The sequence below is a fragment of the Malaclemys terrapin genome, chromosome 14, assembly GCF_027887155.1.
Source record: "Malaclemys terrapin pileata isolate rMalTer1 chromosome 14, rMalTer1.hap1, whole genome shotgun sequence".
Classification (NCBI taxonomy): domain Eukaryota; kingdom Metazoa; phylum Chordata; order Testudines; family Emydidae; genus Malaclemys; species Malaclemys terrapin.
Genome location: NC_071518.1, coordinates 21,036,269 through 21,063,688, shown reverse-complemented (window position 1 = coordinate 21,063,688; position 27,420 = coordinate 21,036,269). Strand labels below are relative to the sequence as shown.

Here is a 27,420-nt window from a genome sequence, read left to right as displayed (position 1 = left end):
CCTACAAAGGTTCTGGTCCTGCAAACATTTACTCCATGCTTAACTTTAATCCTGAAAGTAGTCCCACTGAAATCATTTGAAAAAACTCCAAGCAGTGAAATTCACACTTATTTTAATTTATTTAATCAAATGGACTTATCTTCTGTACTGACAGGAGGGCAAGAGGAAATTGAGTTGTGATAGTAGAATCCAAGATTTAGCATAGAGGAAACTTTTCATCTGAGTTAAATAATCCCTAAATTAATATATGTAAAACCTTTTAAAATAGAGAAGTACTACTACAAATCTTAATAACCATAAATTGGCAGTAATGTGTAACTACCATTGACCACAGTGCAGAGTACTGTATGTATTTCCCTTTTTGACAGTTCAAATAAAAATCAATATGTGCTCAGAAACATATAGCAAAGTAAGAAATATACATATGTCCACTACAGAATCTGAGGAAAAATATTGGAACAAAACTATAGTCTAGCTTTTCAAAAAAAACATACTCTCTAACTATGACTTTTTTTCAGAAAGATTCTTATAATGTAAGGGAAGGGAATGTGCAAGCGAACTGTAGCATTGGCTACAATAATGGTATTAAAAAAAAAATTGCAAAATGTGTTTTTGCCCCCAACACAGCGGAGAAGTGCTTGTGAAGGGAAGCTAGTTTTCCCATGTGTTGGACAAAAAATTTTTTTTTGTAATTTTATTTTACTAACCATTACTGTTGCCAATGCTAAGGTTGGCTTAATTTCCCTCTTAATGTATCACAGTGAACTGCAGCAGAAGGTTCAATTAATTTCAAACCAATTAATATTCTCAATTTACCATCATAGTGCTACTGCACTAGACTTTAATGATTCTTATCTGCATATCACCCATTGTCTTCCCCCCTTAATGTCAACTATCCACCCCTGGATATGTGAAGAGCCAGAGTGGTATTTTTCTCAATTTCCTGAGGAGTACCTACAGCAGAACTTTTGTGTACCTGGAATTACATCGGAAGAACTAGCATGAACAGACTATTGAAACTTGTCTCTTTCAGTTTTATTGAAGCAATGTTTCTACACGCTACATGGGGATAGAAGCTGATTATTATAAAATCTTCACCTTTGTGTTGTTCTGCTATATGATTAAAAAAAAGTTCTCTGGTTCATATTTGAGATCTGTAAATAGAATATTTAAAATTCAGTACACATAATTTAAAAATGCTTCCTTTTAATTCTAACAACTGTATCCTCTGCAAATAAGTTTCTACAGCCTCATATTAATTCAGCACAGGATGTAGTTTTTATTGTCTCTCATGAACAAAAAGCATCTTCTCCATTTCTTAATACAAGCCCAATGTTGTGGTGCTGTGTGCTGTTCGTTCTGTTCTTAAACTAAAAAGCTCAATCCAATTTCTCCAAGTGACTAAAAATACTATTTCTACATGAGTAACTTGTTTGACAAGTTCTAAGCCCCAAACAATTGGATACTTTTATTAAAAGACACTTCAACTGACTTGTAGCGTGGTCCTGCTCTAAGAAGTAGCTATGCAAAAACGGCACCATATTACCTGCTCCTTGTGTTTACTTAGAATCATGCCTACTGTCTTTAGTGAGAAAATTCAGCTTATACTGTTTTTTTTATTCCTATTAGAGCCAATCTTTTCCTCCTTTTACATCAGAGATGTGTATTGAGTGTAATTAATTGGAAGATACTGGAATTTCACAGGTGTAAGTGAAGGTTTAATTTGGCCTAAAGAACTTTTATTACAGGAGAAAATAATGAGAATAAAAGAATCAGCTCCACATTAGGTTTAATATTATAAACATGATGCTGCATTAAATTCCCGTTTTTTTTCCCCAGTCAATAATCTCAAACCATGTTTGTGCTTAAATATGGCCACTTTTTTAACCTCTGACCACACCACATTATGGTCTGTGGTTTATGGTTAATGTTTTTTAAAGGAAGTAAAACGGGAAACAGTTATTGCCTTCAGTTTCCAGAACTATACAATTCTTAAAACACAGAAAGTGATTGTTCAGAAATGCTCACTACCAGTAGAGCTTTACAGTTCAGCGAATATTGCCTTGCTATCTTAGAAAATTAGTCTTGTGGTGAGAAATATGCTTTTTTTACATTTGTACTATCTTAATGAATAAAGGCATAGCTAAATGATTAATGCAGGTAATGCTTAGTAGAACCATTTCATGCTGAAATTTTAGTTATATTCTGAAGTGTTTTGTTACAAACCTACATTCATTTCAGAAGACTTCGTCTGATCAGTAGAAACGGTACTTGATGCACTTAGTATTTAAAGAGTAGGTCTTCATGCCAGATTTAAACTTGCTTTTTTAATTTAAATGTGCTGAATTCATTTAAAATCAGTATCTTTAGGTAGGGTTTCTAGTGTTCAGATGGTGGTGATCATGGTGGGGAAATAGACAATATCCACAACAATACAAGCCAACTTACCCGTGAAAATCATTAGCTCACTCTGCCACTCCAGACAGTAATTTGAGGCATTCAGATGTAGGCTAACATGAAAAGATGCTACAAATACTTTGTCAAAATGTAACATGGTATCCAAAATGCTGTGTGTATAAGGCCTTCCAGATTTCTGATTTTCTATAGTCTAAAACTGGAAGACTTTATTATTAGAATATTAATGAATTTAGGCTACCATTTTTAGTAGAATTAGGAAGTTACATATTTATCAGTAGTGACTACATATTCTATCTTTGTGCTTGTTAAGTAAGGTAATGTTTCATTTCATAAAACTTTTTCAGATATTATGGAAGAGGGAAGCAGTATTGCAGTATTGGTGCCAAATATTGGGGAAGAGGAAGCTGTACTGATTTCTGAAACAGTCATTGGCTCAACACTGGAAAGCAGTGAAGATCATAGAAAATGTAAAACTGATCCTCTGATCCATGTTATCGAAAAATTAAGCAAGATAGTAGAAAGTGAGAAGTCACAGAGATGCCTTTTAATAGGGAAAAAACGTGCCCATCCTAATGCTTCTACGCCATCTTTTGAAACACAAGAAATTTGTGAGATCCCAGCTAAAACAATGGAGCTGCCTGTTATTGGCATTAAAAAGACTGATGAGCTACAAGCAGATTATGTAACCAATTGTCTTCCACAAAGTAAAAGAAAGGTTATATGCTACCAATGTAGCCTATGTAAATTTCTATCGCCATCTCTTTGTATACTACAAGAACATATAAAACAACATGGTCAACAGAATGAAGTGATATTAATGTGCTCAGAATGCCACTTTGCTTCTAAAAATCAAGAAGAACTTGAAGTTCATGTCAGAATTCACCATGAGAATGATGGCAAAAAACAGTCAAAAGTGCACCAATGTGTAAATCTCTCAACTTCATCTTTGCAAGGGCCGGTGGAAGGAAGTGTCAAAGCAGGCACTGATCAGGCAGTACATCTGGACTGTAAAGGCATAACTCGGTCTACTCCTATAGCTGAAATGGGTAGGAGAAAATGGTATACTTATGAGCAGTATGGCATGTATCGGTGCTTAATTTGTAGCTACACTTGTGGTCAGCAAAGAATGTTGAAAACCCATGCATGGAAACATGCAGGTGAGGTTGATTGTTCCTATCCTATATTTGAAGAAGAAAATGAGCCTGCTAGCTTGTCAGATGCAACTGTAACTCATACGTCTCATAGTGTGGATACAATTGTTCTCTCTCTAGAAAATAATGAACTAGACATCCATAGTGACCATTCTCTTCAACTCCAGATTTGTAGTTCTGAGCAACTGTCATGTAAATCACCACCAGTGGTAGAAAATGTAAAAGAGGAGGAGGTTCTAAGTCAATCAACAGCCCTTTCCCCTACTGGAGAACTGTTAGAGGAAACCATATCGGATACAGATACAGAGCAAGATAATTTGATAACTGATAGCCTACTTTCATCAGCACAGAAAATCATTAACTGTAGTCCAAATAAGAAAGGTCATGTTAATGTAATAGTAGAGCGCTTGCCAAGTGCTGAAGAAACTGTTTTACAGAAACCTTTTCTAATGAACACTGACATTGAAACTGAGAAAGAATTAATCTCAGAGGAATCCCAGGTTGTGTGTGAAGGATCTGGTGAAGTTTATCACTCAGATGAAATTGAAGAAGTAATAATCGGATGGAGCAATACTGAGAAGAAAGATAGTGATTTAATTTCTAATAAAGGCATAGCAGCTGATGAAAATGCCCCTCCTGTGCGAAGAAGAACAAATTCGGAGTCTCTGAGACTGCACTCGTTAGCTGCAGAAGCTCTTGTTACAATGCCTATCAGAGCTGCAGAACTAACAAGATCCAGCTTTAGGGCCTTCACTGCGGTAAACTCTTTAGATGCAGATACAGGACAAAGACAGATGGATGGCACTTGTGCAGCCCATTCTAAAATGGTATCGTCACTTAAAAACCCTCCAGAGGGGTTAACTAGTTTAAACCAAAGTGACTGTGCAATAATGGAGCTACAGAAGGACAAACCAGAGCTATCAGAAGCACCAATTAAAATGGGCATTAGTATGTCACTGCTCACAGTAATTGAAAAATTGAGAGAGAGGACAGATCAGAATGCTTCTGATGATGACATTTTGAAAGAATTACAGGACAACGCACAATGCCAACCTGTGAATGACATGAACATGCCAGGAAGTAACCTGGTAGAGTACATACCCAATGTAGATCGACCATACCGCTGTCGCCTATGCCATTATAGCAGTGGCAATAAGGGCTACATAAAACAACACTTGAGAGTCCATCGTCAAAGGCAACCATATCAGTGTCCTATCTGTGAGCACATAGCTGACAATAGTAAAGATTTAGAAAGCCATATGATCAACCACTGCAAAACCAGAATGTATCAATGCAAGCAATGTGAAGAATCCTTTCATTATAAGGTGAAGTTATTTCCTTTGCATCTTTCTAGAATTAGTTTGCTACTAATTAACTGTTTTATTACTTTCTTTAAACTACGTTAGCCACAGGAATTATCAAAGTGTAGCACCTTGGCTCAAATGTCATTACAAATGGAGACTATTAGAATTACTCTTGTGTTCTTGCAACATGTCTTGCAACCTCAGGTTATTTACTTTTATGTGTCCTCTGTTTCTTTGTGAAAAATATTACATTTTCACTGAGAGTCATGATAGTGACCAATTAATGCACTACTTCTGGCCTGTTAACCTGTAGCAATAACAGGAGGGAATGGAAGCATTAGGAGGGGATAGTCTAGATCGGGGTGGCCAACCTGAGCCTGAGAAGGAGCCAGAATTTACCAGTGTACATTGCCAAAGAGCCACAGTAAGATGCCGGCAGCCCCCACCCCGCTCTCAGCGCCTCCCACCCACCAGCAACCCTGCCGATCTGCACCTTCCCCTCCCTCCCCGCACCTCCTGATCAGCTGTTTCGTGGCATGCAGGAGGCTCTGGGGGGAAGGGGGGAGGAGCAAAGGCACTACAAGCTGAGGGGAGGGGGTGGGAAGGGGTAGAATGGGGGCACAGCCCGTGTTAGAGCCGGGGTTGAGCAGTGAGCACCCCCCAGCACATTGGAAAGTTGGTGCCTGTAGCTCCAGCCCCGGAGTCGGTGCCTATACAAGGAGCCGCATATTAACTTCTGAAGAGCCGCATGTGGCTCCAAAGCCACAGGTTCGCCACCCCTTGTCTAGATAACCTAATAGATCAGACCTTCAAAGGGCACTCAAACATGACCCCTCATTGGGAGTGGGTGCAAAACCAGAGAGTGTTCTTCTAAAACAGGGTTTCTCAAACTTCATTGCACCACAACCACGTTCTGACAACAACAATTACTACACAACCCCAGGAGTGGAGACTGAACTCACCTGAGCTCTGCTGCCCCAGGTGGGGGATGGGGAAGATGGGGGAGAGCCAAACCCAAGGGCTTCAGCCTCAGTCAGGGGGGCTGTAACCTGAGCCCTGCCACCCAGGACTGAAGCTGTTGGGCTTCGGCCCTGGGTGGTGGGGCTCAGGCTTTGACCCCAGGCCCCAGCAAGTCTAAGCCAGCCCTGGCGACCCCATTAAAATAGGGTTGCGACCCACTTTTGGGTCCCGACCCACAGTTTGAGAACCGCTGTTCTAGAAACTTTAGCCCAGATAAATCAGCTGAGAGACGAAAATTTCTTTTTCTCATTCTATAGTTTCTCATCGCTGCCTCATGGAACAGATGTTATGCAGAGGACCAGATCTGAAAAATTACACTCCAGAGCTGAATACTGTGACACGGTCACAGTTTTAGCCTCTCTATTTAGCACATCAATGTTGCCAGATGATGCATTTATATGTGAATTTAGTGCTTATGAAAAGATATCAGTAGCACTGGTAACTGTAGTCTTTCAGTCATTCACACAATTGGGACCAGCACAGGCAATTGCAGTGCAAACTTGCCCACTTGTCCTGTTCAATTCTAATTTGGGAGGATGACAGTTAGATTAAAGTATGTCACCTCCATAGTTGAGAATTTTTGTCATGGCCAGTAGAAACTGGAATCACATCTTTCATCTAAGCAACTGGATAATCACCAGAAAACATAGGCACTACTGACCTGGTCCATATTTGAACCTGTGAATTAGAACTGATTGCTTCTCTATCCTAATACCAGTAACCTGAGCTACCCAGTCCTCTTTTCTCCTATTTCCCTCCTATCCCCATCCCCCTCACTTCATCGAGAAGAAATTCTTCCTATTAGAATTTTATTATTCTTTGAGAGTTTCAGTATATTACTATATTATATCTGAACGTGAAGAAAAGTTTAATCTTAAATTTATTTTACATTTAGAAGACTAGGAAGTTACTTCAGCAGGTCACTTTTTTCTAATGATTGATTTTGCTTTTTAAAAAAAACTTGTTGCTGTTTAATATCTTTGTCAAATATCTAATGTCTACTCTTTAAAACAGTCAAAAGCATTTCATTCATTGAATTGTCATCTTAGTACCATATTTTGCATTTTATATGTAGTACAGTTAGTCAATTAACTGAGGCATTCTGCAAATACATATGAGCTAATGTATAACTGTAAACAATAGCTTTGCAAGTTAGTGCAACATGAAGTGACCACTGTGTATTTACTTAAATATTGTAGGGAAAGGTGATTTGTTTTTTTTGTTTTTAACAGAGTCAGCTGCGAAATCATGAGAGAGAGCAACATAGTCTTCCAGATCTGCTCTCAACAGCAACATCTAACAAACTAATAGTTTCCAGTGAGGCAGATGAAAGAGAAGGTATTGTATATATTTTTACATAAGATACCAGTAAAGAGTAAAATTTATAGAGTTGCTACTTGTGTGTTGTATTATGAGCTTATGTTTCTCAAAACTTCCCTTTAGGCAGAAAATTGTTATGCTTACTCTCAGCCTAAATGTGTGTGGGGTTTTCAGAAGGCATGGTTTTGACATACCCTATCAGCATTTGACAAGCAGTGTCTTTAACCAGTGGAGATATTTCTATGTATGTGCACTGGGATAACTCAGATCACTTCTTTTTTTAAATATCAATTGCCATGGACATAGTCCTTTATGAACTAATGTCCTTTGGGTTTTAAGAAATATTTTTAGAAAAATACATAGTGGATGTAGAAAATATTTTTTGTTTTAATTGACTTTCAAATAACTTAGAGTTGTGGATCATCAAATAAGCATACTCATATGGACACGCTCTTGAATGTCATACTTCAAAATTATTTTATTGTATTTTTTATTTGCAGGCATTAATCATAATATCACTTAAGTACAGTAGGTAAAAATATTTCCCAGCTTACATGAGGGGGAATAAATAAATAAAGCATTCTGTTTCCTCTACCACTCTTTGTTGGTCTTTTTTATCTAGTTTGTAAGTTCTTTGGAGCAGGAACGGTCTCCTACAATGTGTGTATGTATAGCACTTAGCACAAAGGGACCCAGATCTCAGTTCGGGCCTCTAGGTGTGTTGTAATATGTATAACAACAAAGTGGCTAAGGGCCCAGTTCTGTCATCCTTACTCATGTTTTGTAAGGACAAAAGTAATCCCATTGAAATCAGTGGGACCACTCATGGAGTAAGGAAGGTACTGCTTAATGTGAGCAAGTATGGGCTGTTAGTAATTTGCCCAGAGCCATGTGGTAAGTGTCAGAATAGAGTTAGAACTATAGTTCCTAGCACCCAGTCCCATAATTATGCTACTAGACCATGCTGGCTCTTATTAAATGGTTCTGACATTAAATATACAAGTCAGAAAAATCAGTTATTTACCTCACCAGCACTAAATAAAATTTGTCCTCCTGGAAGCCAGCTGGGATTTGGATATATATAATAATTCCAGGAGATTGAGCTTTAGTGTTTTGTTACTTTCTTCAGGCCCAAGTTCAAGAAAATGCTAGATGAATTTTGTAGGGGATTTGTTTTGGTTGGTTGGTTTTTTGATGCGACATGGGCATGCAGGAAGAGCTCCTTAGTAGAAGAAAAAGCACTCTTCAAGCACACCCAGCATTTTTCAAAAGAAATAACATAAGCGTTTTTGTAGAAGTGATGGAACATAAGTGTTGCTGGTTTTGCTTTTGTTATAGACGTTTGCACAGCTGTGATTATCACCATTGTCAATGGTTGCAATTGTTTAATCCAAGATTTTTAGAAGTGACTAAAGATTTTGGGTGCCTCGGTTTTTGGGTGCCCAACTTGAAACACGTGAAAGGGGCCTGATTTTCAGAAGGTGTTGAGCAGCTCCTCTAGAAAATCTGGCCCCATTTAAGGTGTTTCTGTTGAAGATCCAAAAATTGAGAGAACCAGAACTGCTAGTCATCTGTGAAAATCTTGCTCTTAAAAAAGAAAAAAAAATTTTTTTTTTTTGCATTTCTTGCAAATTAAGGACTTGATCTTGTAATTCCTCTGCTAGGGGAAACTCCTATTCAGGAAGCTGGGCCTGACTTAAATTTACTCTAAATGTTTTAATAATTTTTACTCATTTTTACCTTATGTAAAATGTTATCGTCATTTATTTTAGATGGATTTTTACCCCAAATTAAAGTTGTTAATATGATTTAAGTGAAAACGTTTTTCCTTTTAAATTTTCATTAAATTATATTTTGGAAATCTTAAATTATTTCAAAAACAATTTGCAATCAAATTCTGGCAGTACAGATGCCATCATGTCAAACAGATGTCATCCCTATAAAGCTACCCAAAATAAAGAAATGTATGGCATAGCATCTGTTTATATGAGAGATTCTGAATTGGAACAGTTTCATTTTTTGTTTATGAAATAGTCAGTCCTAAACGTCTCTTTATTCATCATGTTATACAGTAAACTTAAAGGAAGCATTATAACACTGGATATGATTGGATTGTAAATGCCTAATAATGGACTATAGTAATAAGCTGCATTATAGGAGCACCTGTTCTTGCTGCTAGAATAAGGATTTGTCATTTCCCACATACACAGTGCACAAATCCCTTCCAAAAAACCCCACAAAATCATGAGGGAAGGAAAATAATTCCAAACTTGCAATTTAACTACAGCCCAGAACATATGATGGATCATAACTTAACTGCATTTTGTTAAAGAATAAATTTAAACTAGTGACTAGTATGAGTAATTGCTCCGAAGTGTGAGCTGACTGGTGGTTAGCCACTTCTAACTATGCAATAGATTATTTGTTTGCAGTATCCTTTTATATTGTTAGCTACTGTTTCTTTAAAGCCATCTAACTAATAAATACCTAATTACTGACTAGAAAATATTTCAGAGCCAAATTAATTCCCACTAGTGGAACCTAGCCTGCTGACACTTTATGGTAGAAAGTTCACTGACGCGGGAGTGCAATAGCAGAAGCAATTCACAGTTTCCGCTCTGCTGGGTGGTCTGGACCTTATTGGTGTCTCGTGCTAGACTGAAATCGTGTTAATCTCCAGAATACAAAGATATGTATCCACCTGTATGAACGAGTGTGACAAAGGTGGTTAATACAAACTTAGTAAGGCTGCCATGCTAACTTCATGGAAGGTTTTTTTTTTTTTTTTGTACAGTAATAAAATGAATGCATTGTGGGAAAAGTTCTGATGTACCTTGCTTTCATGAATTTAAGGCTGAATCAAAGAATGTAGGCCAGTATCATTCCATGTCACTTTATCTTGTAGAGATCTCAGAACATTGAGCAATTTTCCACCATGTGTTTCAGTTCATGGGTGGAGCAGAGTTAAGCATGTAGGGGTCACTTTTTGTTAAGTGTGCATATATACAGTTATCTAATTTTTATGCCCATTAAGTGTATGTATTGTTGGCAGAATAAATCCTTGGTAGTATCAGCCTAGAGGTCCAGTTACTGCCACTTGATTTTGCATGTTTAAACTCTACTATTAGTCACTTTTGGAGTGGTTTTCACTTGGAGGATAAATCAGCTGTCTGCAAACCTCAAATTAATGTAAAGTATTTTAAAAAAATACTTTCACATCACTTATTTGTCCAACTATGAAACAAACTGAAATGAAATGTAGAGGAAGTGGTTTTGCATGTCTAATTAAAATAGGCTGTTCACTCAATAAATGTTTGCTCTAAAGAATCAAGAAGAACAAGTTTGTATATTTGCATATTATGACATTAAATTTGAACTAAGACTTTCTTTAATTACATTTGGAAAATCATTGGTTTGCTACTTTATCTTTTTAAAAATGTTGCTTCCAGGTTAGCATTCATTTCGGATCCCCTTTTTTAAATTGTTAGCTGAAGTTATATATATCTGTTTATCTATCTATCACCTTCTACCTGAGATCTGGAATACTATTAACATAGAACCCTTAGGAGATATTTAAACCCCTGTTTCGTCAATTCCTACTATTTGGAATAGAGCTAGTTGTAACAGTATCAGAGCTTTCAGCTTACAAATTAAAAGAATGTCTAACAATTCTTAACAGTATTAGTAACCTCAGCACTTTTTATGTGGTCTGTCAAATTTCAGTTTGGTGAGTGATTATAATCAAATGCTGATTGGCACCTGGATCTTGGGAGACTTTAAATCTTAAAGTTTAATTCAGACTTACTTTATTCTTCTCTGATATTTTTTGTTATTGTTTGTCCTTTATCAGTTTTATCTTTCTGATTCCTGACCTCTCCTTTAGGTCAAGGCATTTGGGCTGGGCTTTAGTTCTGGCAAATTACAGAAGCAGTTCAGTCTTGTCCACATGCTTTCTCTTGTACCCAAGGTCTGGAACGCTATTAAGGTAGAACACTCAGCAGACGTTTAAACCCCTATGTATGTCAGATTCTGTGACTCTGGTAGCACAAGGAATCCTGTCTTATCCACTGCAGTCCTGGCTTTTAAAGCTGATTTTTGGAGCAACAGTGAGGACATTCCCCACTCCCACCTCCATTCTCTCCTTTCCTTTAGGGGGACTGAAATTTCTGGGTATTTGCTCCCTGAATTAGACCAGTTTTCAGATTAAATGGGGTGATGTTCCTTTTGCAAGGAAAAGAGATGCTCTAGGAATTATTTGGGGGAAGTTGAATAGTCCTGTGTTATATAGGAGGTCAGACTACATGATCACAATGATCCCCTGTGGTCTTAGAATCTATAAATCTCACTCTGTCAGGAGCCACAGAAAGGGATGCTTCCATGAATGCTCCCATCCCTTAATCCTGCCAGGGAAGGGGGTCTGTTTGTTTGTGCTCCTGCATCCACCTTCCCTCCTACTTCCATACCAGAGGACACTCTGCTGGAATCACCTTCACAAAAACTGGTTCAACCTGTTCAGCTCTTGGGACTCAGCAAATTGGACTATCCTCACCACTCAAGAAATTATCAAGGTAAGCCCCAAATTCTCCCTGACTCCCCTTCTTCTGCTACTCTTCACTCCCATTTCCCCTACTTCAGCTACTGGGAGTAATTCAAGAGATGATAAAGGAAGAAACATTGATCAGGGTTTTTTTTTTCCAAACCAAATTGGCAAGAAGGCCATTGTACATGGACCTAAGTAGAGACGTTGCTAAAATCACTCCATCTTTCCAGGAAGGAACTCCTATCCCAGGACTAATCCCTATATCACATTTCAGAATACCTGAGCCTGACAGCCTGGCTATTGACTGGCAAATCTTAAACAAGACAGGATACTCCTAGTCTCACCACAAGCCTTTTATGCTCTTAGCATTCACAAGGACAAAATTCTCATGTTAAAATAGAAGGATCGAATGTAGGAAACCAGACCTTACAGTTTTTCTGGATTTCTTCCCTGAGTCTAAGACTTCCCATCATTGTTTAAAGTTGAAACACAAGATGCAATGTCAAACACAGGCTCATGTAGTGTCTTGTAGGTTGCCTGGTGGGGTTAAGGTTCCTTATGGCAACGTGTATCCAAACCAACAGATAAACCTTTCTTCCCTATCTGGACTCTGCTAACGATTCTACAAGCCGTCATGACCCATCCATTCAACCTGATGGTATCTAACTCCCCTTTGTGTGTGGGTGTGGTGAGGAGGAAGGCAGAGACCTGCTTCCTGGTCACAATCATGTCAGCAAGAAGAGTTTTTGAAATCTCTGTTCTTACAAAATTTGAAACTTATTGTGTCTTCAGCAAAGGACAAAGTTGTCCTTGAATCCCAGAATCATTCATTTCCAGGTCAAGTTTCCTTCATACTTCATAGGAAATCATCCTTTCTTGATTTGCCCAGTTCTCAACACCCAAGTATGGCATGTAGTAGATATGAGAAGTACTGTTAAAATATATCTTAGTAAAAATGACCATTTCAGGAAAATGTCTAGATTCTTATTCAACTGCAAAAAAAAAAAAAACAGTCCAGAAGGGATGAGAGACCGCTCAACACAGGTTCTTAGGCAGAAAGAACATCATCCACTATAGTGGAAATCTGTATGGCTGCCACATGATCTGCCACATCAGCATATGTTGATAAAGGTCTAGAAGGTTGACCTTTGCTCCTCTGTGGAAGCATCCTTCAGCAGGAAGGTACTCCTGGTCTCAAAATCGGTTATTATTTTAAGGGACAGGGGACATTCTCCCTTCAATTGTAGCTATTTCTCCCTCCTACTAACTTTTCCTTTCTGCTTGCCACATCACAAGTCTCAGATAGAGGAAACGTCAGGATCCAGAATGGAAAACTTGTTACCTGATGACTTTGGTTCAGGGATTCCTCTCTGTCCCACTTGAAAAGTTTTCCAGTAATCTACACCCTGGTCATTTCAAGTCCCATGTATGTATCTAACACAGTTAGGTATTACTAAATGTAATCTACTAATAAGAACTTGGTACGAGGATGGAAGGGTTGTAACCAAGCTCCAGAACCTTGTTAATGCATCTGAACTACCTTTCAGTATTTGCAAGAAGAAAAGCACAGCTTAAATGTCTTACATTGGCTGAGAGGTCAGTCCCAGAAAGGAAATACTTAGGTATTTCAGACTGAAAAAAGTTAATATTTTCCTCTGTTTACACTCATTTTTTAGTTCTTACAAAAATCTAGATTATCTCCTTAATGGTTTTTATCATACCCTAAATCTGAATATTCCAAACTCTTTTAAGATGATGATGGAGTATAAGTGGGAGATAAAATGGCTCTCCTAGCCAGATCTTTTTCAGGAAGCTTTTGATTTTGTTTGTTCTGTTGTTAATTGTTTCTTTTCTCTTAGTGCCTACCTTTTCTTTTGACTTGATTCTGCATTGCGGTGAAAATGCTGAGCCCAGAAGTTTCTATAGCATCACTTCATAATATTACAAACCTGAGATTATGGTCTGACTGCAGGAACCAGGGAAGGGTAGAGGCTGGATTGTGAGGGAGAATGTACTTCCTAAAATATGAATAGCTGTAATAAATAGCAGGGAGCATGCAGAAGAGCACTGGTAAACTAAATTTACATTTATTATGTATAGATGTCCATTTCTAGTTTCCTTCAGTGTTGAAATATCACTTCAAAATGTTAATAATGCATGTTTCATAATTCTATTCAGTGCTGAAACTATCATCCTAGAACTTCCTATAGTAGAAAAAACGTATTTCTAAAACAATTAAATCTATTGTGTACAGGGAATAAGCCTTCAGTCCAGAAACTCTATAGATGTGATGTGTGTGACTACGCAAGCACAACATATGTTGGGGTACGAAATCACAGACGGATTCATAACTCTGATAAGCCATACAGGTGAGTGTCTTAATTGTTGTTCACTAGCACTGGGCTTTTGAACTGTTTATCTTAAAAGTTTAAATTGCTCGTGTTTATTTTAATGACAGTTTGTTTTTAAGGGTATCATTGTAGAAAGCATTTAATATCAGTTTCAGAGTTTTACTAAAAGGCAAATTAAACTAATCCATTCAAAAATGGAGGAAGCTGCTGGCTCATTCAAACTATATACACCTCTACCCCAATATAATGCGACCCAATATAACACGAATTCGGATATAACACGGTAAAGCAGTGCTCCGGGCGGGGGGGGACGGGACACTGCGCACTCCGGCGGATCAAAGCAAGTTCGATATAATGGGGTTTCACCTATAACGCGGTAAGATTTTTTGACTCCCGTGGACAGCATTATATTGGCGTAGAGGTGTAGTTAGGATCCAATAAGCTTGATGGTGCTACAGTATGTATCTTCAGTTGTACATATCAGCTGTATTTTCTGAATTTGAAACAATTAAATGTGACACTTTGGAGGGGGAAATAATGAAAATGTTACGATATTTTACATTAGATAGTTCATTAAAGTCTTCAATTGAAGTGTGGCTGATTTCTGGATTTCCTGTACAGTTGAATTCATTTTGGATTCATTCCACTGCAGAGGGTTACGCCCAGTCATATTTAAAACTTCAATAGCTTTGTTTTAAACTGGTAAGACACAAATAACAAGGTTCAAATATCTCAGTGGAGTGGGGAGCCATGATTAAGGCTACATTTTATTCATGGCTATTTTTAGTAAAAGTCACAGACCAGGGCTGGCGGGGCTGGCAGGCTCCCTACCTGGTTCCACACTTCCCCCCCTGCAGCAGCAGAATTTGGATGTGGGAGGGAGCAGGGGGTTTGGGCACAGGAGGGGGTGAGGCGGGCTCTGGGTGGCGCTTACCTGGGGGGCTCCCCAGAAGCATCGACACCGCCCTCGCTCAGGTGCTAGGCAGAGGCGTGGCCACCTCCGCCTGGAAGCACCATCCCCGCAGCTCCCATTGGCCACGGTTCCCGGCCAATGGGAGCTGTGAAGCCAGCACTCTGGGTGGAGGCAGCGTGCAGAGCTGCCTGGCTATGCCTCCGCCTAGCAGCTGAGTGAGGGGGTGTCACCACTTCTGGGGAGCCCCCCAGTTAAGCGCCGCCCAAAGCCCGCCTCACCCCGTCCCGTGCCCCAACCCTCTGCCCCCTGCCCACACCCAAACTCTGCTGCTGCTGGCGGGGGTGGGGGTGGCCCGAGACTGCCCCAGCAGTGGCCGGTGTATCTGGCACAGGGACTGCCTGAGCTGCCCCTGAGCCAGAAGCACCGGCCGCTGCAGAAGTCACAGAAAGTAACGGAATCTGTGACTTCCATGACAAGCCCACAGCCTTAACCATGATGTATTGGGCACTGCATGATATTGCAAAATTCTGCCCTGTACTTTGCCCCTACACCACTCCGTTTTCCCATAGGTTTTCAATAGGTTCATTGTTACCAATCTTAGATAAGAGACATTTTAATAATTTCCTCATAGGTCTATATAGAAGCTTCAATAATTTGTGTTAGTAGTCTGTACTACTCTTGGTTTTGTTTTTTTTTAAATAGTTCCTTTTCTATTGCAATTTTTTCATAGATTCAAACAAATGTAATTCATACTCACTCAGTGTGGCACTTTATCCCTCTCTAGTGGCTGGAAAGCAGAAGTCAGAGTCTGTTCAGGCTTTGACCCAGCACAACTTGGCCTTTAGGTCATGTAGTAGAAGCTCTGGGTTTTAGATATCGAGGTCTCAGGTTCAAATCCCACTGTCTATGACTCAGCCAGCTGCGTTGTGTTATATAGAAATAAACCATAGTTTGTTTGTGACAGTGCTTCAGTATTGGTATTCTAGAATGTTTTTCCAAAAGTATACTTATAGGCAGCTGGAAGATGTTTTGTCACAAAGCCAAATGTGGGATGTCATAGTGTCTTCACAGAGATCTAGTAGAACTTGGAGATTTGTTTTAGAATCAAAGGCTTATAAGAAGAGCCTTTTTATTGTGGTGGTGGTGGTCGGGGTGTCACTCCCTTAGATTCTCAAGAGTTCTTCATTCAAACTTGACAGTACTGAGGAAAACCAGTGTTCCAGCAGGAAAGAAAGGAACAAAACAGAAAATATCAGCTACAATCAGTGATGGCTGGTTCTTGAAATAAGTAGTGAGGTGGAAGATACCAGAAATCCTCCTTTCCTGTCCCCACTCTAGCTTCCTACCCTCCCCATGCAAGTTGGCCAGACGTCAATGTGAAAAAACTAGGACATGCTTCAGCATATGACCTGGATGATTTGGAGAAAAGGTAGGGAAGTGCCCAGTGAAGTGGGTAGAAAAGTGGCCTCTCATTGTTCTCACCAACTTCCATCTTACAGAATGAAAAACTGAAATCCTTTATAATAAAAGATTGTGTAACAGAGAAAAATATTTCTTCCTTTAAGACCTTGTATAGATTACAACTTACTTCAGTATACTTTACGTCACTCAGGGATGTGAATGATCCACACCCCTGAGCGACATAAGTTTTATATCGACCAAAGAGCTGGTATAGACAGCGCTATGTCAGCGGGAGAGCTTCCCCTGCCGACATAGTTACTTTTTCTCATGGGGGGGGAGGAGTAATTAAGCCAATGGGAGAGCTCTCTCCCATCAGTTTACAGCGTCTCCACTACAAATGCTACAGTAGCACAGCTCCAACAGTTCAGCTGCGCCAGTGTAAATGCTGTAGTGTACATGTAGCCTAAGACTTCACTATGTTATTACCAGTCCTAGCCTCTTCGCCCTCCAGTCTAGCTCTTATCCTTCTGTCTCCACAGCCAGTATCTATAAATAAATAAAACACACACATACACACAAACTCTCATGTCAAACTACTCCGAGAATAACGTCCCCACCTTTCTGCTAACATCCCCAACCAGGATCAGGAACACTTCCTGTCCATCCTTTAGCTCAATCTTTACACTTCATAACATCCTCTGTGCACCTAAGAGTCATCCTCCCTTTCATTTGAGGATACTCTCCCCAGATTTAGAAACCCCCTCCTTCCTCCATCAGACCCAGAAAAACACTTCCTAAGACCACTAAATTTCCTCCCCACTCTTCCTTACCACCCCCACAATGTTCCTCAGCTCAACCTCCCACCCTTTCCTGCCTCAGTGTCTTCTTTCCCCCCCCCATTGTTGCTTGGCCTGAAGGAGGAAGACCAGAGGCTGCAGAGAGCCCCATATCCCACATCTGTCTGAATTAATCCCATAGAGGCCTATATTATTGCTCGTTTTACCACCTGAAAACCATAGTTAGGACACTTTGTAGCAGGTTTTACGGCAATCTGTAATATGCACCCATATTATAGCTACTAGTGTTTTATCATTTGGACACTATTAGTGGAGGTTAGCTCCACCAGCTTCTGATAATCAGCCACACGTGACTAACATTATTCATATTTCATCTGATAACCTTTGAATTTTACTTTGACACCTCAATATGAAGCTTTCAGATAACACAGAGATTGGACTAATCTCAATCAGATAGACCAGGTATTCTCAAACCTTTCCACAGCATGGATCACACCATGGTAGATAATGGACACCTGCGCAGCCATTCACAATCCCATAATGTGTCATGAAGTTTGCTCTGTAGAAATCTTGAAGATCAGAAACTGAAAACCTTAAAAGCTGAAATCTTGTCTGCTCATGTTAAAAATTCCATGGTACTTTTCACTTGTCCACGTGTTTTTGTCCAAAATCTTCCCTCCATTATTTTGCCATGTGTTTTGTACTGCTGCCAACTCAAGAGTTGGCTGCACTTTGATGTACGTGTTCTTTTGTATTTCAAGATGAAGGGTGCAACAGAAATCTATGTGTGTGTTCCAAAATAACTTTTATGGATAACTGTCACCCTGATTAGGAAACAATAGAGGATTAAAATTCACAACAATAAAAATTGAAGAGAACAGGGAATTTCTTGTTACTTGACACTGGTGACATGGGCAGGTTGAATTGATTTAAATCACCAAATGGAGAGCCTCAATTTAAATCATTGATCTTAATAACTTTTCCATTTGTACTTCATTTGTTTTCTAAAAAAGGTGCATGCTTATTAGTTGATATAACCATTAAAACATGTAGATTTACAACTAAATAGCGCCTTTACAGTAGATTTGGTACATCTTTTAGCTACCAAGGAGAGTACACTATAACTATATTCATTTATTTAAGCAATTATGTAGCTTAATATTTTCAGATTCTTATTTATTGTACATTGTTAGTATGTTAGAAATAGATGAATAAAATTCTTATTTACTAGACAATTCAACTGTAGTCATTGAATTAAACAGATTATTTCATGTCAGCCTGGGAAAATTTTCACTTATGCCTACATTGAAAGTGACTTGAGCTTAAATTTCTGTTCGCCTAAGTCTCTTGAAAATGAGACAACAGCCTCCTAAGTACTTAGGCTGTTTTTCACACTGTTAAAACTAGTAGATCTCATCCTTTCCCTCCTTGTTTTTTTCATTGACTTGAAGAGAAGGACAAGTTTTCCCTCTTTTTCAACTCCCAGTCCATTTTGCAGCTTTAAATTAATTAGTCCAAATAAAGAAAATATTTGTTGCCTGCAGAAGAAGATACTGCAGTGAAAAGCTGGTTTAGTACTTCACCAAACTCTGATTCCAGATGCTTAAAGTAGTGACTCTCAGCAGTTCAGTGGTGTGACTATCTATAAATCATCATCAACAAACATGTACTGTATGAATGGTTCACCTCTGTCTTTGACATTTATTTTGTTTGGCATAATTGATGGGTGATTATGAGATACCTATGTCATGTCAGCAGTATCTTCTTGAGTGATTATGCATCTACCTTGGTACTTTGAGTTGAGAATATTGTAGAGGAAACTAAATGTAGTAAGTGCTTCAGCCAACAGCTTCTTTACTGCCTGCAACTTAACTTTGTTGTTGGGTATTTCTTTCTTCAATGTCTCTTGAAGTTCTTTCCAAATTCCAACAGCAGCAGTTTGTCCAAGGCTACGGAAATAGGTTTCAGTGTATTCAGCTTTCAGAGTAGCAGCCGTGTTAGTCTGTATTCGCAAAAAGAACAGGAGTACTTGTGGCACCTTAGAGACTAACAAATTTATTAGAGCATAAGCTTTCATGGACTACAGCCCACTTCTTCGGATGCATAACAGCATATCTTGTATTCAGCATATCTTCTACATTTCTCTTTAGTCCAATTTCAGCTATGTTGGCTGTGATAATTCCATCTATTTTGTCATGATTTTTCTTCACAAATTGTCATCAGAAAAGGCCAGATCTTAATAAATAGTTCAAAACAGACAACCACTAAATTTCATTGTATGTATTGGCGAAGAATTAGCTTGGATCCTCGTGCTCTTTTCAGTAAACCTGAAGCAAAGGGGTTGTTATGGAACTGTTTTGCAATTTCAGCATTTTCCTTTATTCCTGGAATTGTATTTAAGTATTTGGCTAAAAGATGCATCATATAAGCACTGTGACCATGTGTTATAAGTTTCGGGTTCTCTTCATTATCTTCTTCTAGATTTCTTCTCATCTGTGCTACATTTGCAGCATTGTTACAAAGCTATGCACTTGACACTTGAAGTTTTGTTCACAGTTTGTTATAACTTTTACTGCTCCTACTTTTAAGTATTCTAATGTATGGGCATTTCCTGATATAGCAGTTGTTTCTGTAAGATAGATAAATGCCATCATCTGTTGTCACACAAGCACATATTCCTAGACAATTGTATATGTTGCTTCACCCGTCTAGACTCATACTAACGAATTTCCTGTCAATGTGTTTTACACATTGTTCAATTTCCTTCTCAGACACTGCATCCAGCAATGTTTGATCCAGTAGGTGAAATATAGCCTCCTCATAATGGTTGAACCATGTCAATTAAATGTTTGTTCTGAACAAGATGAAAAGGAGAACTTGTTGCAGAAATGAACCAAGAAATCTTTTCATCTATGGAGTCTTGCTGGAATTTGTTGGTCCTGGTTATGAACTCATCCATGGTTTTACTGGATGACGAAGTTGTGATTTGTTTTGGATTTTTTGTACAAGTAATTTACTGGTTGTCGTATGTTTTTAGTTAAAGCACTGCTGGTGGTAACAGCAGATGAATCTGAAATTATAGACCATACAAATGATGAATCTTTATAACCCCTTATTTCTGATATGTACCGTGAAACAAAATGATAAAAAGTCACTCATTGAGTGCTACTCAGTGCACTGCTTTAAAACAAATAGATTGTAAATGAAAGATTACTCTTACAGCAGCTGTGTGTTCCACTGTTTAAAATTATATAATTTATTCTCAGCCTAGTTATGTAGGGATAATAATTAATAAATCATAAGGATTATCTAAATCTATTTAAACCCTTATCTCTAGCAACCTCCCAAACAGCTGGGGGGAAGACAAATTTTAAATGTTAAAATTGATATGTGCCTAATTAAACTTTACTTTTAAAAAATAGGAACATATTGAGCAATAAAAAGTAATTTCAGAAGTCCAGCAGTAACAGTAAATATGTAATAAATAGTTCCACAAACTAACATACCAAATATATTTTGAACATAAACATTTTGAAATTCGTAAGTAATCTGCCCAAAACACAAATTTATGACAATCTAAGATATAATTTACTAGCATAGTAAAACATGGTAGGTAGACCATAAGAATGGTGCAAAAATAAGTTTACTAACCAGCTGACCCAGATGGTTGATACATGTCCATATCATCTTCAAAGTCATTGTTTTCTGAGAAGTATTTTTCATAATGTTTCATTCTGACAACCAGGCCTTTCACCTCTTTGTTGCACTGTTTACATTTGACATATTTGTTTTTTCCCAGAGGTACAGGAATTTCTTCAAAAATATTCCAAAATAGGGTCTCTTTTTTTTTCTTTTTTCTTTTTTTTTTTTATGATGTGCAGCCATGGAAGTTTTTTCTCCAGTTCCCAGGTCTTGAAATCAACAGTAGAGGCTGCAACCTGAAGAATGTTGTTCTTTCTTCTCACAGTGTTGTCGCTTTGACAACAGAGTTGCTTCTTTCTGGTTGCACACTCTGCGCCTCTGCCCTTAGAGGATCAAGCCCTTAATACAGTAGATGGCCTATTGTGCCATAATTTACAAAGCTTGACTTCAAAAGTCAGATGTCCCCCCCCCCCCCAATTCTTTTTTTATATAGAAAAGCAGCCTTTGACTCAAAGTTTTTTGATAGAGGCTTATGGATTCAGCATATTTATTTTTTTTATTTAAATGTTTTAAGATATTATAATAAGTTTAGGTCTTAAGATATCTTGTATTAAATTCAGATCTCATTGTAAACAATATTTTTTTAAAAAATATAATTTAAATTAAAATCAATCCAATCTAAATAAAAATCTGATTTTTTTTATTTTAAAAAAACCTCAATTTTTATCCACCCTGCTTGTGGTTTATGAAGAAGAACCTACTGAAGTCTCCTTTGAGCAGAAATTTGGCCTTGACATACATTTGTAAGGTGGGGTATGTGAGAAATAGTGATTAAGTTCTGAGGAGACAAGGAAAGCTCCTGGGGGAAGGCAGAATGAATAAATGTATAGGTAAATATGGCAGTCCTTGTGATTAAATCTATTGTTTCATAGGATATCAGCTTTAGCGAGGACAAACTTGTGAGAGCCTCTTTGACCTGCTTGCTTTTGTGAAGGTGAATATTTCTGGAGAAACTTAAATGCCAGATATGCAGTGATTTAAGATCTAACTTATTCCCATATATTGATCTAGAGTTTCTGTATACTAAGTGGTATTCTATATACTTTGAGTTTATTTTGAATGTGTTCTCACTTTCATTTTAAACCATTTTGTCCAAGTGGTTTTGGGTGTTTGTGTTTCAAGCAGCCCATTGTCAAAAGCAGAGAGAACACAAAATATCCAGGGTCTATTTTGTCCTATCAGCATACTGAATCAGTCTTTAAGCTAACTAAGTTAATGGTGGTGATACAGATTTCTGATTTTTTTCTTTGGCAGGGTTGTCTGTTAAGGGAGAAATTAAAGACCATTGTCTCTGTGATGGGATCTCCCCAGGGTGCAGCCTGGGAGTGTGGGACCGCTATGCCCCCTTAACTCTCTCCAGCCTGGACTGTCTTTCACAATGCCTTGCTAGTGACCAGCAGCAAACCCCTCCAGGTGCTGTTATCACTCAGCACAACTGCATGTGGCACCCCAGACCCAGCTAGATTGCATGAATGCTCCCAGAGCCACTCATGAATCACACAGAGAAAGGCACCAGAACCAGATCCCCCCAGCTCCCAGCACTGTACCTCAGGAACATATAGTCATGCACTACTCAAGATGGGCAGTGCAGATTTATTAATTTATTAATTCAGCAATGGAAAGTGGTTATACACCAGCCTGAGATTTGCCACACACTTCATACAAACTCACTGGTAAAGACAAACAGTTAAATGAATTTATTGACTATAAAAAAGATAGATTTTAAGTGATATTAAGTGATAGGCAAAAAGTCAGAGTTCGTTACCAAAATAAAATAAAATATAAGCGTGAGTCTAAACTCTCAACCCTATTAGACTGGGCAACATCTAGATTAAGCAGTTTCTCACCCCACTGGATATTGCAGTCCTTAATATACAGGTTTGTTCCTTAAATCTGGGCCAGTCTCCTCTGTTGGAGTCTTGTATTCTTCTCAGTGTTTTAGAGTATGTCTTCACTACCAATGTTAAAGCACTGCTGCGGAGTTGCGCTGGGAAAAAAAAAAAAAAAAACCACCCCCACAAAGGGGAGAGTAGCTACCAGCACTGGTGCACTCTCTACACTGCCACTTTACAGCGCTGAAACTTGCATCACTCAGAGGGTTTTTCACAGCCCTGAGCGAGAAAGTTTCAGCGCTGAAACTTTCAGTGTAGAAAAGGCCTTAGGGCATGTCTACACTTGCCATTTAAAGCGGAAAAAGTCCCTTTTTTGTGCAAAAACCATGGGAGCGTCTACACTTGCTAGTGACTTTTTGTAGTGAAACTCAGATGTTTCACCGCAAAAAGAAAACCACCTCCAGGAGAGACGTACAACCCTTTCTGGTGATGCTTTTGCAGTGATGTGCAAGTGAAGACATGTTCTTCCTGTTTACACAGCTTTTAGCCTCCGGAGGATATCCCACAGTGCCTAGGTGACCACTGTGGCCAGCCGCTCTGCTGCCAGGTAAACAGACATCCACCCCTCCCCCTGTAAAGCCCCTGGAACTTTGAAACTCCCCTTCCTGTTTTCTTGGCAAGTGTTCACTTATTTGGCCCGGTGACTGTGCCTGCTCCATGGAGCAAATGATCCCCTGCTTGGAGCAGTGCTGAGCTAGTGGAGCTTATCAGTGTTTGCGACACTCTCTCTCTCTCTCTCTCTCTGTACTGTGGGATAGCTGCCCTACAGTGCTGCTCTCATCAGCAATGGAAGTGCTATTAATGTAAACACACTCTGATGCCTGAGGAATTAAGTGAGTACACAAACCAGCGCTTTACTTTCACCGGTTCCCTATCAACAGTGAAACTTACAGTGCAAAAACTCTGCAAGTGTAGACATACCCTTAGTTGCTTGCAGCGTAGGTGGGGGCAGGAGAAAAGGCCACGCCTGGGCCCCCTGTGTTCAGTTTTATACCCTCATTCCATGTACTTGTAGAACACAAGTCCAGGCATGCCTGGGGGGCATTGCTGAGTCTTCAGGCAAAGCTAAGCAGTCCCCTTGGTGTGGCCTCATGCAGGTGAGTCATTGAGTTGTAGCTCCCCTGCTGGACAATGGCTGTTGATGGGTTGTTTCACACCCTGCCCAGGTGTTGGTTACTTTACTTGCTCTTGCCTTTTGGGAGCTAATATCTGGCTGATTCCCCAATTTACAGCATGTTTTAGTGACAACTATACAACACAATTCTCATAACATCACATGCATTTACTGATATACATATATGGATAGAGAAATGACTTTCAGCAGATCTTAACCTTTCCCCTGATACCTTACAAGGTATGCTTTATATGTAATATCACAATTATATACTGATGAGGAATATGGGGGAGTTACAGGGTGCTCCCCCCAAGGTACAGAATGTCACACTCTCTTGGCAAGATTTAAATTGTTTCTGCCTCTTGAGCGTTGAAAGGTGGCCACTCAAAGCTCATTACATTATATTTTTGTAAAAGTGCTACATATTGTATGTAACTGCAAATCAAGAGAAGCTACTCAGTCTTTAGAAGTTGGCTAACCACCGTTCCCTTTTTCCCTGTGTTTCTGTTGTATGGTATGTCTAGGTGTTAGTCCTTGTTGTAATGCTTGTTAATATTTTAAGTTACAAAACAAAAATCATGTAATTGAAATACTTATTTACTTGGTAACTGTCAAATCAGCAATAGTTAGGGCCAGAACCTGAGGCGCGTGTGTAAGTCCCATTGACTTGAATAGGAAATGAGCAGGCAAATTATACTTTGTGTTCCTGGCCAGATAAGTACTTTGTAATTGCATAGATAACATACTGGATTGTTTACTGGATGTCTTTGAAATAACCATACAGGTGACATGACTTTCATGCCTTATGTAGTAATAAGTATTCTAGTTATAGGTTATTTAAAAAAAGTTATAAAATGAGTACAGTGTTGTATATCTACAATATTTGATTTGTAATATCTTGTTTTTTAAGAAATAGCTAAATTGCTGAAAATTATATACAGATAGTATTTTAGTTGAGTTGAATGGTTTGAGTAAAGAGATGCTCTAATCTGCTATCTATAGGAAGGTTGGTCGATTTTTACCTGCAGTATTTTGGTATTTATGTACATTGTGCAATGGCCATACATCTAAGTTTGAGGTGTCTAGGATGTTTTGTTTTCATGGAGGGATATTTTGACTTTTAAATTAAACATTCAATAACAAAACTAATATGTAAGCAGTATAGTGTGTCAACTTTTTCCAGGGCCACCTAATTGCAGCCCTGTTGATCTCATCTCCAGTTTCTATTTTTTTTAAAAAGAGATATCTAATGATCTGGAGCTTATGTTTTCTTAATAAGTGAAAGATAATATGTAAGTGACATGGGAAGGTGTGGATGTCTTACCATAGGGAGTAAGGAGAATTTGTAGGCTTGAAGCATGAGATCCACTCATGAACATGACATACAATACCTGTAAAATGCAAGCTTTTGCCTTGATCTAACATAGTCTGGCACTAACCCTTGGGATAGACATAGTGTATCTGAGCCCCTTTTAGAGTTTGTGAAACTCATTGATTTCAGTGGAGTTTCACAGGATGTAAATCTGGGTAGAAATTGGCCCTCATGAAAAATGACTATTACACTGAGATTTTTATGCTGAAAATCTACATGGTCTGATACACGGAAATAATCATAATAAATATCTAGACTTGAGTAAACTATTATTAGTCTTACAGTTTTTCAAAAATATCCCGTTGCTACCTCTTGGAGCTTTAATTTGTGTCAATCAGGGTGTTGGGATCACTCACTTGTTGTTGTTTCTTCAGATGTCGAGTATGTGACTTCGCCACAACAAATATGAATAGTTTGAAATGTCATATGAAGCGCCACCCACAGGAGCACCAGGCAGTGCAGCTAATGGAACAGTACAAGTATGTAACAGTTATGAGTTGGCAAAAGCCATAGTAGTGTGATTGTTACCTTATGAAACAAAGTGGAGTTCAGATTCATTGCTTTCTCTGTAATCTAAATAAAAAATAGCTTGGGTAGGTAGTCGTGAATTATTTTTTCTCCCTGTCTTATTCTCTATTGCCAGTTGATTAACACTCGTACAAAAGCAAAAAGTATTGGAGCTAATTTGGTATTCTTAGTGTCTCCATGTGAGACGAAACGTGGAGTTGCATCATGTTATCCTAGAAAAGAACATGAGTCTCACTAGTCTCTTATGTTTGTGCATATTTGATAAATAAATGCCATTAGTAGTCTGTTCCCACATGCTACATACTGAGGAAAAGTTATTATAAAAGAAATTCTAATACTTCAGCATGACTACTCAGTGCTAACTTGCAACAAGGAGTTGAAAACCTAAGACTAAAGCAAAAATGCAAATAAACTAAATAACTGATACTGCAAGATTGGGCAGACAACCAGGGCCATTGGGATAAATCACATGCATACAAAAGTTGTGGTCTCAAGAAAAAAATCCAAATTCTTCACAACTACAAAATGTAAACTAAACCTCCCCACTATGCTCCTTTCCAAAAGTGCTTTCTAGTAGCACTAGATACCATGCACTCTGCAGCTATACTCTGTAGGAAAGCATTCTGCAGTCACCTAATATTACTGAAAACTTCCACACTTCTGGCCTCTCAGTGTCCCTGATGATCCACTTTGTCAAAGGCTGTGAGAAAATTTCCACAGTATGTCAATTTAGGACATTCTTGAACAGTGAGATTTAATCATTCAGCACAGGTTAAGCCAGTAGGGCAATTTAAACTGAATTCTGTACAGAGTTGACAACCCTCCAGGATTGGCCTGGAGTCTCCAGGAACTAAAGATTAATCTTTAATTAAAGATTGTCATGTGATGAAGTCTCCAGGAATACATCCTTGCAACAAAGCCCGATGCAAACTCTGTCCACATATCTATTCAAGTGACATCATCACAGGACCTAATCATATCAGCCATGCCATCAGGGGCTCGTTCATCTGCACATCTACCAATGTGATATATGCCGTCATGTGCCAGCAATGCCGCTCTGCCATGTACATTGGCCAAACCGGACAGTCTCTACGCAAAAGAATAAATGGACACAAATCTGACATCAGGAATCATAACATTCAAAAACCAGTAGGAGAACACTTCAACCTCTCTGATCACTCAGTAACAGACTTAAAGGTGACAATCTTGCAACAGAAAAGCTTCAAAAACAGACTCCAACGAGAAACTGCTGAACTTGAATTAATATGCAAACTAGATACCATCAATTTAGGCTTGAATAGAGACCAGGAATGGCTGGGCCATTACACACATTGAATCTGTTTCCCTATGTTAAGTACCTCACACCTTCTTGTCAAAGTGTCTGAATTGGATCATCTTGATTATCAATACAAAGGTTTTTTTTCCTCCTGCTGATAATTGCTCATCTTAATTAATTAGCCTCTTAGAGTTGGTAGGGCAACTCCCACCTTTTCATGTTCTCTGTATGTGTATATATATCTCCTTACTATATGTTCCATTCTATGCATCCGATGAAGTGGGCTGTAGCCCACGAAAGCTTATGCTCAAATAAATTTGT

The 27,420-nt window shown here is 38.7% G+C and overlaps 1 protein-coding gene across 4 annotated transcripts in view; it reads left to right on the top strand.

Annotated features, from left to right (window-relative positions):
• Window positions 1-27,420, top strand: part of ZNF507 (zinc finger protein 507) — a 54,848-nt gene that overhangs the window by 5,356 nt on the left and 22,072 nt on the right. For 2 of the 4 annotated variants that reach the window (XM_054048633.1, XM_054048631.1), the window contains exons 2-4: window positions 2,763-4,894; window positions 7,126-7,231; window positions 14,008-14,122. In XM_054048633.1, coding sequence (XP_053904608.1) covers window positions 2,768-4,894; window positions 7,126-7,231; window positions 14,008-14,122 — 2,348 coding nt within the window. In that variant the 5' untranslated portion in view covers window positions 2,763-2,767. Of the gene's footprint in view, window positions 1-2,762; window positions 4,895-7,125; window positions 7,232-14,007; window positions 14,123-16,355; window positions 16,438-25,669; window positions 25,775-27,420 lie in introns of those variants that run through there. The other 2 variants (XM_054048630.1, XM_054048632.1) reach the window with 2 other exon arrangements.